At 46.2% G+C, this 13,971-nt stretch overlaps 1 protein-coding gene across 5 annotated transcripts in view; it reads left to right on the plus strand.

The window, feature by feature from the left end:
- Positions 1-13,971, plus strand: part of ube2o (ubiquitin-conjugating enzyme E2O) — a 133,168-nt gene that overhangs the window by 88,745 nt on the left and 30,452 nt on the right. For all 5 annotated transcript variants that reach the window (XM_085964045.1, XM_085964047.1, XM_085964043.1 and 2 more), the window contains 2 exons: positions 1,417-1,548; positions 11,061-11,153. In XM_085964045.1, coding sequence (XP_085820171.1) covers positions 1,417-1,548; positions 11,061-11,153 — 225 coding nt within the window. The remainder of the gene's footprint in view (positions 1-1,416; positions 1,549-11,060; positions 11,154-13,971) is intronic.

Raw genomic sequence — 13,971 nt, forward strand, 5'->3', positions numbered from 1 at the left:
AATGGAAATAAAAGCAAGCAAATAGAAAGAAACCTTGCCCGGTCTATGTCGATAGTTGCTCAGTGGAGTCCTGGGGTGTAGGGATTGAGACACTGCTGTTCATGAGAGAGACCTGTGGAGTTTAGTCCTGGAGATCCAACACTTGCAGTGTTAATTAATTTACTTTGTACTATTGTTTTAATACATATGATTCATCAGGATAGAAATGAAGGAAGAGAAAAATCCTGACCCCTTTCCCTAATAAAATTGAATGCACTCCCAAGTACAGCATGGGTTAGATACAAAGCTCTTTACACTGCAACATCCACCACTTGTTCATTTACGACATTTCCCTTCTCCACGTTCCCAATTGCACTCTAAACTGAGGTATCAAGTCTTTTTAGCATATAGGGCAAAGGTGGGTATATGGAGTTAGTTAGGTTGCAGATCAGCCATGATCTCATTGAATGGCAGAACAGGCTCGAGGGGCTAAAGCATGAAAGGCAAGATTGCAGTCTGCAAATTGTTCATGTTGGCAGGAGTCATCTGGGGCTGTAAATTGATGTAGCAATCAGACAAAGTGATAATGCCAGGGATATAGATGAAAGCCCCCTTGACACTGCCCAACAATGTCCCTTACTCTTCAGAGGGATACCCTGCTGTGTCGGTAACACGTCAGTCCTCCTCCGGCTGCGATTGGCAGCACAGTGACATTTTAGGAACATGGGAACAGGAGTAGGCAATTTAGCCCCTCGTGCCTGTTCTGCCATTCAATGAGATCATGGCTGATCTGCAACCTAACTCTCTACCCCTGCCTTTGCCCCATATTCCTTAATACCTTTGGTTAACAAAAAGCTATCGATCTCAGATTTAAAATTAACAATTGATTCCGCATTAATTGCCGTTTGCGGAAGAGAGTTCTAAACTTTTACCACCCTTTGTGTGTAGAAGTGTTTCCTAACTTCACTCCTGAAAGGTCTGGCTCTAATTTTTAGACTATACCCCCAATCCTACATTCCCTAACCAGCGGAAATAGTTTCTCTACCCTATCTGTTCCCCATAATATCTTGAAAACTTCAATCAAATCACCCCTTGACCGTCTAACTTCCAGGGAATACAACCCTAGTTTGTGTAATCTCCTCTTGTAATTTAATCCTTGGAGTCTGGGTATCATTCTGGTAAACCTCCAAGGCCAATATATCCTTCCTAAGCTGTGGTGCCCAGAACAGCTCACAGTGCTCCAGGTGTGGTCTAACCAGGTCTTTGTATCGCTGTAACATAACTTCTTCTGCTGTGGATGTTTGCTGCTGGTAACTGTTGCAACAGGCTAACTATATAGAGTTTAGAGCAGACTGGGAGAGGTACAAACTGAAAACTGAGATGGAAAAAGGATGCTCGAGTTCCATTCGCTCAAATAAACTTTGTTTAAAATTGCAGTTGTTGGGCCACGAGGAGGATATTAGTGTTTACGACATTGCTGATCATCCGGATTTCCACTTCCGCATCACCGATATCGTGATCCGCATTGGGAATGTGGAAGAGGGGCGAGCCACGCTGAAGGACAATGAGGTAATGTAGAAATTATTCCCTATTCTCGAGTGGCAGCATGTGTTTTGATGAGACTAATTGGAACAGTGTGTATTTTTAATTGGATTTCTTATTTTCAAAATAATGGTGACTTCAAATCCTGCAAAATAAGGAATGCTGAGCTGGGTAGCTAGTATTTGTTTATATATCTAGTGCCCTTTGTCTATTCATATAAAAAGTATTCCTACTGTAATTAGAGGAGTCAGTGAGGCTTGAGATGCTGAAGTCGATGGTGCATAATATTAGCATTCGTGCATTACCTATTCTAGTTGAACCCTGTTGAGAAAAGCGGCATTTTACTAGCTACTACTTCAAATGGAGAAAGCAGCAAATTCAAATACGGCTACAGGAAGCCATTTGGATTAGTGACGGAGACCCTGTTTGACAGACGTGGTCCTGCTCGGACATGAAATCAACAGCACTCCAGGGTGCTGTGATCCTGAATTTCCTGAGGCTGCGCCTGAACAACGTTCTAAAATTTTAATTAATTAAAGTGGTCCATGTGTTGTAGATTAAGCTCCTGGATTGATGGTATGGTTCACAAAGCAGAGGTTTGTGCCACTGCTGTTCCTGGGTTAACTGGCTACAATACAGAAAACCAAAAGTAGGGGGTTAAAGGTAGTTAATCAGGCTGACGGAAGATGGGAAGTGATGTTCCACAGGGATCAGTGCTGGGACCACTATTGTTCAACATTTGTAGAAATGATTTGGACTCAACAGAAGTACAATATCAAAATTTGCAGACAACTCCAAATTGGGAGGTGTAGTTAATACTGAGGAGCACTGCGACAAAATACAAGATATTAATAAATTTGCAGAATGGGGGGGTAATTGGCAAAATAATTTCAATGTCGATAGGTGTGAGGTGTTGCATTTTGATAGGAAGAATAAAGAGGCCACATACTCGGAAAATAGAATCTAAACTGGATAGATGCGCAAAGGGATCGAGGGGTACAGATACGGGAACGGTAGCATAGTAGTTGTTACTGGACCAGTAATCCAGAGGCCTAGACTAATGTTCCGGAGACCAGAGTTCAAATCCCACCACGGCAGCTGGGGAATTTAAATTCAGTTAATTAAATAAATCTGGAATAAAAAGCTAGTGTCAGTAATGGTGACCATGAGACTATCGGATTGTCATAAAAACCCATCTGGTTCACTAATGTCCTTTTAGTGAAGGAAATTTGCCATCCTTACCTGGTCTAGCCTATATGTGACTCCAGACTCTCAGCAATGTGGTTGACTCTTGACTGCCCTCTGGAATGGCCCAGCAAGCCACCCGGTTGTAAAAAACTGCTACGAAAAACAGTAAGAATAAAACCGGACGGACAACCCGGCATCGAACTTGGCACCGGCTATGGGCACAACAACGGCACACCAGCCCAATCAACTCTGCAAAGTCCTCCTCACCAACATCTGGGGATTTGTACCAAAATTGGGAGAGCTGTCCCACAGGCTAGTCATACTCACAGAATCATACCTTTCAACCAATGTCCCAAACTCCTCCATCACCATCCCTGGGTATGTCCAGACCCACCGGCAGGACAGACCCACCAGGGATGGCGGCACAGTGGTATACAGTCAGGAAGGAGTGGCCCTGGGAATCCTCAACATTGACTCCGGACCCCATGAAGTCTCATGGCTTCAGGTCAAGCATGAGTAAGAAAACCTCCTGCTGATTAACACCTACTGCCCTCCTTCAGCTGATGAATCAATACTCCTACATGTTGAACACTACTTGGAAGAAACACTGAGAGTCGCAAAGACACACAATGTACTCTGGGTGGGGGACTTCAATGTCCATCACCAAGAGTGGCTCGATAGCACCACTACTGACCGAGCTGGCCGAGTCCTGAAGGACATAACTGCCAGTCTGGGCCTGCGACAGGTGGTGAGTGAACCAACACGAGGGGACAAACCTACTTGACCTCGTCCTTCTTGTATCCGTGTGTTAATGGAGACACGGAATGCAGGAGTTGGTTTAACAGGTGTTTACTGAACAAAGTCTGGAGGTGAACTAAAAGATACAAGACACTATACAGGCTTATATAGCCCAAGTGGCCATTACCGGCATTACAGTACACGGGCTCTTACAGGCACATACACCACAATTCCTCCCCTTTTAGACAACCAGTACATTAATTAACATGTTTACAAGAACAATAATCTACACATTTGCTGCAGTTAATCAATTATAAGTCAGTCTCTCTGGAGGCTTCCTGACTCGGTCCGGATAACGCCTCGGTGGTGTAGTAGTTTTCGGTGGTGTAGTAGGTTCTTTTGGCAAGGTCGATTCGGCTTGAATGCCAGTGTCGGGTTCATCTGGTTCCAGTATCACCGGATCGGAGGTAGATACTATGGGTATCTCTGCTTCATCATTAGGCGTATAGAGTTGTGGTGTAGGTTGTCCCTTTTCGGATGACTCTATGATCTGGTCAGCATGGCGCCTTATTATGCTTTCTCCAATATCCACGGTATACATCAGCGGCCCTAGTCGTGTGCAAATAGTTCCAGGCTACCATTTCTCGGTACGGTAGTCCCGGGCCAAAACTTGTTGACGTATCTGGAAGGTTCTCGTTGGCCTTTCATTCATGCCTTGAAATTGCCGGTTCTCTACGTCCCTTCTGATGTTTGGCTTGATCAAATCCAGCCGGCATCTTAGTCTTCTATTGAAAAACATCACGGTGGGAGTTTGGTTTGTAACCACATGTGTTGCATTCCTGTATGCAAACAAGAAGTTATCTACCTTATGCTGTAGATTTATGTCTTCATTACCCATGGCCTTTATGGCCTTGAAGGTCTGGACAAACCTTTCAGCCAATCCATTGGTGGCGGGATGGTATGGGGCGGACGTGTAGTGCTTAACCCCATTGTTTTTTAAGAACTTCCTGAATTCTTCGGACACAAATTGCGGTCCGTTATCAGAACAGATCTGTTCAGGCAGCCCATTCCTGGCAAATATGGTCCTTAATACTGTGGTTTTTTCCGTGGTGGTGGAGGACATCTTTATTACCTCCGGCCACTTGGAGTGTGCGTCAACCGCGATTAAGAACATTGAGTCCATAAATGGACCAGCAAAGTCGATATGTACCCTTTGCCATGGAGATGAGGGCCACTCCCATGGATGTAGAGGGGCTTGTGGTGGGGCGTTTTGGACCTTCTGGCATCCTAGACAGCCCTTGGTCATTTCTTCGATGTCTCCATCGATACCTGGCCACCACACAAACGCTCTGGCTAGGTTCTTCATTTTCACTCCACCCAGATGCCCCTCGTGAAGCTCCTTTAGCACTTTATCCTGGAGTTTGGGTGGAATCACCACTCTGGATCCACACATCAAGGTTCCTCGGCACACTGACAGCTGTTCTCCTCTTTGCGAGAATGCTGGCAACAGTGGTTCGCCATGTGCTGGCCATCCCTTCACCGTTAAATCGGAGACTCGTGAGAGTCGGGTCATTTCTCGTTTCCTTTTCAATGGTAGAATTTGTTACTGGTAGACATTCCACTATGGTTGAGTGGAACATCTCCACTGGGTCCACTGTAGGTGCCTCTTCTACCGTTGGCAACGGTAGACGTGATAAGCCGTCAGCATTTCCATGCTGTTTTGATCCTTTGTATTCTATGTCCTATTGGTGTGCCCCTAGGAAAAGGGACCACCTCTGTAGCCTTTGCGCTGTCATAATGGGAACGCCCTTTTTAGGGTTGAATATGGAGACGAGGGGTTGATGGCCAGTCAACAAGGTAAATTTTTGTCCGTGTAGGTAATGGTTGAATTTCTTCACTCCCCATACCAGGCTGACTGCTTCCCTGTCGATCTGGGCATAGTTACGCTCAGCTGAGTTCAATGAGCGTGACGCATAAGCTATCGGCCGCTCCGAGCCATCAGGGAATCTATGCGATAATACCGCTCCTACGCCGTAAGGGGATGCATCGCACGCCAGTCTGATTGGCAGTGATGGGTTGTAATGAGCCAAAACTTCCTTGGACGTGATCAAGCCTTTGCATTTATGGAAGGCACGTTTACAGTCTTCGCTCCATTTCCAAATTACTCCCGTTTAGAGGGTGCAGAACAGTTAACAAGTTCGGTAAAAATTTATGATAGTAATTTATTAGTCCCAGGAATGACCTTAATTGTGAGACATTTTCAGGTGCTGGGGCTTTTATGACCGCTTCAATTTTTTCAGGTGACTTATGCAACCCTTCTTCGTTAATTATGTGGCCACAATATGATATTTGTTTCTGGAAAAATTCGCACTTGGGGCGATTTGCTCGTAGGCCCTGTTCTCTCAGCCTGGTGAGCACCTGCTCCAAATTGGCAAGGTGCTCGTTGTCGTTTTCTCCTGTTACAAGGATGTCGTCTAGGTAGCATTGAGTCCCCGGAATCCCTTGCAGGACTTGCTCCATAGCTCTTTGCCAGATAGCTGGAGCTGATGCTATTCTGAAAACCAGTCGATTGTACTGGTACAGGCCTTTGTGCGTGTTTATCGTGAGATACTTTTTAGAGGCCTCCTCAACCTCCATCTGTAGATATGCCTGTGCCAAGTCAATTTTGGTGAAACGTTTCCCTCCGGGTAGTGAGGTGAAAATATCTTGGATACTGTACCGTGTGAAGGACCGGGTTTACAGTCACCTTGAAGTCCCCACAGATGTGAATTTTTCTCTGTTCAGATTTATCATTATTCAACGTTTTCTTCATGACCGGGACAATGGGTGTTGCCCACTCGCTCCAGTCTATCTTGGATAACACGCCTGCCTTTTCCAAATTCTCCAGCTCTGCCTCGACTGCTGGACGAATTGCGTATGGCACCGGCCTTGCCTTAAAAAACTTGGGAATTGCCACATCTTCCACTTTTATTGAGGCGGTGACGCCTTTCAAGGTTCCTAGTTCCTGTTGAAACACTTCTTTGGCGTTGGCCAAGATGTCTTTTAATCGTTCAGGTATGACGTCATCATCATTTTTTTTCTTACTGGTCACCGTCAGTGCTTGAATGGAGTGCCAGTCTAAACGTATCTTCCTGATCCATTCACGTCCCAACAGCGGTGGACCACCATCTTGCAGAACGTATAAATACAACTTCTGTATTTCCTTGCTGTTGTATACAACAGGCACCCTTATTTTCCCTCTGGGGTATACTTTCTGCCCCATATATGTTTTCAAGATAATGGATGTGTCTTTCAAAGGTATATGCGGAAATAGCCGCTCGTAATCCCGTCGACTTATGACGGTCAGAGCTGATCCTGTATCTAGCTCCATTTTAACTGGGGACCCCGCTATCGTGATGGTAACCCAAATGGTCTGGTAATCTTCTTTGGCAATTACATTATGTAATTTGAGACAGCTTAGTCTCTTGTTTCCGGAGTCGCTATCGCTCTTCTGGTCTTCGGAGCTACTGTCCGTCATCATTTGTACCTTTCTGTACTTTTCCTTATTGATTTTTTTTCTGTCAGTGGATTTTTTGTTTCCAGATCGGCATACACGTGCAATGTGTCCCATCTTTCCGCATTGCCTGCATGCTTTGTCCTTGAACCAGCAGTTCATCTGGTCATGGGTGAATCTGCCGCAGCGATAACATCTCTCGAAACCCTGTGTCATTTCATGGGTGCCGAAGTCCTGTGGCTTTTGTTGTATCTCTGCAGCTCCTCTTACTGCTGCTTCGTATGATACAGCCACACTGAAAGCCTTGTCCAGTGTTAAATCTTTCTCAGAAAGTAGCCTTTTCTGTGTTCCTTCACTTCGGAGACCGCAGACGAATTTGTCTCGAAGAGAATCTGCCAGTCCTGCCCCGAATTGGCAGTGCTTTGACAGCTTCCTTAATTCGGTGAGGTAATCAGCGTTACTTTCATTCTTGTGCTGATTCCTCCTGAAGAATTTGAATCGTTCTGCTATCAGCAGCGGTGTTGGGTTTAAGTGCTCCTGTAGGGTATCAACAATCTCCTTAAAATTCTTGTCCATTGGTTTGGCTGGAGTGATTCAGTTTCGTAATAGCCCGTATGTCCTTGCGCCCATTAGATTTAGAAGTACCGATGCCTTTTTATCATCCTCTATTTCATTCGCTGTGCAATATACCTCCACTCTTTCCACATATGTGGTCCAATCCTCTACATCAGTATCGAAAGCAGTAATATTGCCAGTCTTAGGCATCCTGAAAAAAAAATGGCGCCTCCCGCGCTTTCCTTTCTTCCCTGCCGAGAAAAAATGGCGCCTCCCGCGCTTTCCCGCCGCTGCTGACAACGCTGTTCTCCGCGGTTTTTATTTATACAGATATTTTTAATAGTTGGAGACTCGTTCCCGCCGGACTCTCTGGGACATTTCCCTCCCTTTGCTTGGTCCGAACGCTGACCTGCTTTGCAGCGCTGGCCGTCTCCCGAGTGCTCCACCCTCCGTCTCTGTTTGCCGCCGCCTTCGCTGCTCGGCCCCGCTGCAGAGCCAGCCGATCGAGCCCCAGCCCGCCGCCCAGGAAGGATTATTGCAGAACCTGCCACCAGCCCGGCTAGCTGGTGAAACCACAGTTTTTTCTTTTTTTTTCTTCGACCTTCGTCTGAGGAATCGATCTCCTTGAGGTGCTGCCGAATTGCAGGTAAGTCCGTTTCCAATTCGTCACCACTGTTGTACCCGTGTGTTAATGGAGACACGGAATGCAGGAGTTGGCTTAACAGGTGTTTACTGAACAAAGTCTGGAGGTGAACTAAAAGATACAAGACACTATACAGGCTTATATAGCCCAAGTGGCTCACAGGGGCTATTAAAGGCACATACCACAGTCCTCACCAACCTACCTGTCGCAGATGCATCTGTCCATGACAGCATTGGTAACTGTGACCACTGCACAGTCATTCTGGAGACGAAGTCTGGTCTTCACACTGAGGGCATCCTCCATCGTGTTGTGTGGCACTACCACCGTGCTAAATGGGATAGATTTAGAACAGATCTAGCAGCTCAAAACTGGGCATCCATGAGGTGCTGTGGGCCATCAGCAGAATTGTATTCCACCACAATCTCTAACCACATGGCCTGGCATATCCCTCACTCTACCATTGCCATTACCATCAAGTCAGGGGACCCAACCCTGGTTCGATAAGGAGTCTAGAAGAGCATGCCAGAGCAGCACCAGGCATACCTAAAAATGCAGTGCCTACCTAGGGAAGCTGCAACACAGGACTACATGCATGCTAAAAAGCAGAATCAGCATGCTATAGACAGAGCCAAGTGATCTCTCAATCAATGGATCAGATCAAAGCTCTGCAGTCCTACCGCATCCAGTTGTGAATGGTGGTGGACCATTAAACAACTGTGATGGAAGGTGACGTCGACAGTGCTATCGAGCAGCACTTGCTCACCAATAACCTGCTCACAGATGCTCAGTTTGGGTTCCGCCAGGACCACTTGGATCCAGACCTCATTACTGCCTTGGCCTAAACATGGACAAAAGAGCTGAATACCAGAGGTGAGCTGAGAGTGACTGCCCTTAACATCAAGGCAGCATTTGACTGTAGCATCAAGGAGCCCTAGTAAAACTGAAGTCAATGGGAATCGGGGTGGGGGGGGGGGGGAACTCCACTGGCTGGAGTCCTACCTAGCACAAAGGAAGATGGTTGTTGGAGGTCAATCATTGCAGCCCCAGGACATCGCTGCAGGAGTTTCTCAGGGCAGTGTCTTGGGCCCAACCATCTTCAGCTGCTTAATCAATGACCTTCCCTCCATCATAAGGTCAGAAGTGGGGATGTTTGCTGATGACTGCAGTGTTCAGTGCCATTTGCAACTCCTCAGATAATGAAGCAGTCCATGCCTGCATGCAGCAAGACCGAGACGACATTCAGGCTTGGGCTGAAAAGTGGCAGGTAACATTCGCGCCACAGAAGTGCCAGGCAATGACTATCTCCAACAAGCGAGTGTCTAGCCACCGCCCCTTGACATTCAACGGCATTACCATCGTCTAATCCCCCACCATCAATATCCTGGGGGGTCACCATTGAGCAGAAACTTAACTGGACCAGCCACATAAATACTGTGGCAACAAGAACAGGTCAGAGGTTGGGTATTCTGCGGCGAGTGTCTCACCTCCTGACTCCCCAAAGCCTTTCCACCATCTACAAAACACAAGTCAGGAGTGTGATGGAATACTCTCCACTTGCTTGGATGAGTGCAGCTCCAACAACACTCAAGAAGCTCGACACCATCCAAGACAAAGCAGCCCGCTTGATTGGCACCCCATCCACCACCTTAAACATTCACTCCCTCCACCACCGGTGTACCGTGGCTGCAGTGTGTACCATCTACACGATGCACTGCAGCAACTCGCCATGGCTTCTTCGGCAGCACCTCCCAAACCTGCGGCCTCTACCACCTAGAAGGACAAGGGCAGCAGGCGCATGGGAACACCACCACCTCCAAGTTCCTCTCCCAAGTCACACACCATCCTGACTTGGAAGTATATCGCCGATCCTTCATCGCTGGGTCAAAATCCTGGAACTCCCTCCCTAACAGCACTGTGGGAGCACCTTCACCACACGGACTACAGCGGTTCAAGAAGGTGGCTCACCACCACCTTAAAGGCAACTAGGGATGGGCAATAAATGCCGGCCCTGCCAGCGACGCCCACATCCCATGAACGAATAAAAAAAGTAGCAACACAGGTCAACAAAGCCATTAAAAAAAACAAGCGAAACAAAGCACTGGGGTTCATTTCTAGAGGGATAGAATTCAAAAGCCGAGAATTTATGTTAAACTTGTATAGAACTTTGGTTAGACCACATTTGGAGTACTCTGTACTGGTCTGATCTCCATATTACAAAAAGGATATAGAGGCACTGGAGAAAGTGTAATAGATTTACAAGGATAATGCCAGAACATTAAAAGGTATAACTCAGGAAAGACTGAACAGGCTGGGGCTCTTCTAGAAAAGAGAAGGCTGAGGGGGTGACCTGACGGAAGTCTTTAAAATTATGAAGGGCTTCTATAGGGTAGATGTAGAGAAGATGTTTCCACTTGCAGGTGAGACCAGAACTAAGGGCCATAAATATAAGATGGTCACTAATAATAGGGAATTTAGGAGAAACTTCTTTACCCAGAGTGGTGCGAATGCTGAACTTACTACCACAGCGAGTATTGAGGTGAACAGCATAGATGCATTTAAGGGGAAACTGGGTAAACACATGAGGGAGACAGGAATAGAAGGATCTGTTAATAAGGTGAGATGAAGTAAGGTATGAGGAGGCTTGTGTGGAGCACTGACCAGTTGGGCCAAATGGTCTGTTTCCCTGCTGTAAATTCTATAGTAGTGACTGTGAAATATGTGGGCTATTTTCCAAACATGCATGTTTTTTTAAATGGTGAAATAATGAAGGAAGCTGTTGGCTGAAGGGAGTGCAGAGGCTTTGGTTGATCCTGGGAAGTGATGGAGCAGTCCATTGCCCTCTAGCCTGCAATTTTTCACGAAACTAGGTAGTGTTTGATTTGAAAAGCAGGATTTAGACTGAACAATTCTCTCCTCCTTTAGGAACCTTCTGTTGGTCAGGTGTCTCGTGTTGATGTTAGTGGCAAGGTTGAAGTAGTCTGGGCTGATAACTCGAAATCCAGCATACTACCTCAGGTAAGAAACGGTCCAGTGCCAGTTGGATTGGTATAAGGGGAGGAAGGAATATCCGTGCTCGTTCTAGCTTGAGAGTATAGGTTATATTGACTCACTCTGCTGCCTGTTTTGAAACTATGTAGTAGTAGGTTTTGATAAGTGTGGGCTTGAGTGGGACTGGAAAAGCAAATCATTTTAATAAGTTCACTAATATTTCCCCAAGTAGTGTAAGTCTGGACCCGAGTTATGCACCTAGTTGGGCCTAGCTGGCATATGTTGAGCTTTACAGCCTCAATATATGAATCATCGAATCAGATTTACAGCACAGAAGGAGGCCATTCGGTCCATCGTGCCTGTGCTGGCTCTTTGAAAGAGCAGTCATACTCAGTCCCCCACCCCTGTTTTTTGTCCGTAACCCTGTAAGTTCCTCATACTCAAGTACCTGTCCAACTCCCTTTTTTAAAAATTATGGAATCAGTTTCCACCACGTTTTCAGGTAGAGCGTCCCAGATCTCGACAACTGAGTGGAAAAAATTTCTCCCCATCTCACTTCTAGATCTTTTGCCAATGATTTTAAATCTATCACCTCTGTTTATTGACCCACTCGTCAGAGGGCATATTCTTTCTCTCTCTACTCTATCAAAACCTCTTGTCATCCTGAAAACCTCTATTAGGTCACCTCTTAACTTTCTCTGTTCAAAGGAGAAAGTCCTAACTTTTACAACCCCTCCTCATAACTGAAGTCCCTCATTCCTGGTAACATCCTCCCCTGTCTTTATATCTTTCCTGAAGTGTGGTTCCAGAATTGTCCACAATACTTTAGCTGAGGCCTAACACCAAGGTCTCTCTAATACGATAGCAAAATACTGACGAAAGGTCATCGACCTGGAACGTTAACTGTTTCTCTCTCCACCGATGCTGCCTGGCCTGCTGAGTTTTTCCAGCGTTTCCTGTTGTTATTACCAAGGTGTCTCTGCTCAGCTACACTTTGCAAAATTGTGCCATGTTCGAGATGGATCCAAGTTCCTTTTGGTTTTCGTTCCAACATAACCTGATGGAGTATAATTGGTGCTCAGTATTTCACCAGTCAGAGTCTCTGTTTTGGTAATTAATTAAATCTGGAATAAAAAGCTAGTATCGTGACCATGAAACTACCGGATTGTCGTAAAACCCATCGGGTTCACTAATGTCCTTCAGGGAAGGAAATCTGCCGTCCTGACCCAGTCTGGCCTACATGTGACTCCAGACCCACAGCAATGTGGTTGATTCTAACTGCCCTCTGAAATGGCCCAGCGAGCTGCACCACCACCTTCTCGAGGAAATTAGGGATAGACAATAAATGTCAGTGAGGCCCACATCCCATGAACATTTTATTTTAATTACTAAAACTTAATGTCACACATTGATTTGGAATTGAGGGGGGGGGGGGGCGATGATCCTCTAACACTCTCAGGAATAATTTCATGCTGTAGCTTTGCATTGCAGAGTCCCAAGTATTTGCTGCTTGCAGTGTTCAGACTGCACTTTGCTTGAATCTAGTGGCTGATATTTGCACAAATAATAACGGCAATGTTGGAGTTACACACAGCTTAATAGATCTCTGGGTTATTAGTCCATTTCCTCCCAGTCTGAGTTCAGAGCCCACCATTTTGTAAATTTGAATTGTTAGTTGTGACCATGAAGCTGTCAGATTGTTGTAAAAACCCAACTGGTTCATTAATGTCCTTTTGGGGAAGGAAACCTTACCTGGTCTGGCCTATATGTGACTCCAGACTCTCAGCAACATGGTTGACTCTTAACTGCCCTCTGAAATGGCCCAGCAAGCCACTCGGTTGTAAAAAAAAAACACTACGAGAAACAGTAAGAATAAAACAGGACGGACCACCTGGCATCGACCTAGTCACCGGCCATGGACACGACAACAGCACACCAGCCCAGTCGGCCCTGCAAAGTCCTCCTCACCAACATCTGGGGGACTTGTGCCAAAATTGGGAGAGCTGTCCCACAGACTAGTCATACTTACAGAATCATACCTTTCAACCAATGTCCCAAACTCCTCCCATCACCATCCCTGGGTATGTCCTGTTCCACTGGCAGGACAGACCCACCAGGGGTAGCGACAGTGGTATACAGTCAGGAAGGAGTGGCCCTGGGAATCCTCAACATTCAAGAGTACAATAAGAATAAAACTGGATGCACGACTTTGCATCGGATTTGGACACGACCTGATGGCCTACATCCTAGGGTTCTAAGAGGTGGCTGCAGAGATAATGGATGCATTGGTTGTGATTTTCCAAACTTCCCTAGATTCTAGAACTGTTCCCTGTGGATTTGGAGGTAGCAAATGAAACACTGCTATTCAAGAAAGGAGGGAGGGAGAGAGAAAACCGGGAACTACTAGCCAGTTAGCCAGACATTAGTACAGGAAACTTTGTGCTATCTGGAAGTTGAATGTCCGGCAACTTTGATCGAACGGCAGAAATCAGCAGCCGTTTTGGTTAGGTTTTTTTTCTGCTTTTCACAGGCAGGCTCTGGAAAGCGTCTTTGTCACTTAGCAACAGCTTCAGAGACGCTTCCAAGCTACTGGGCCGAGTGTTTACAAGCTGTTGCTGAGCAACAGTGTTTGTGGTCAGATACGGCAGGCTCGAGAAAGCGTCTCTGTATCTTAGCAACAGCTTCAGAGACGCTTCCAAGCCACGGGCCGAGTGTTTACAAGCTGTTGCTGAGCAACAGTGTTTGTGGTCAGTTACTGCGATGAAAAGCTCCTATCTGATCACATTGACGCTGGTCTATCCGGAGCTTTTAAAAAAACGGCAGTAGCTCGGTCCCATGGGTGCCG

This window comes from Somniosus microcephalus, chromosome 21, assembly GCF_052327205.1.
Source record: "Somniosus microcephalus isolate GS21.2 chromosome 21, FLI_Smic_1.0, whole genome shotgun sequence".
NCBI lineage: Eukaryota > Metazoa > Chordata > Chondrichthyes > Squaliformes > Somniosidae > Somniosus > Somniosus microcephalus.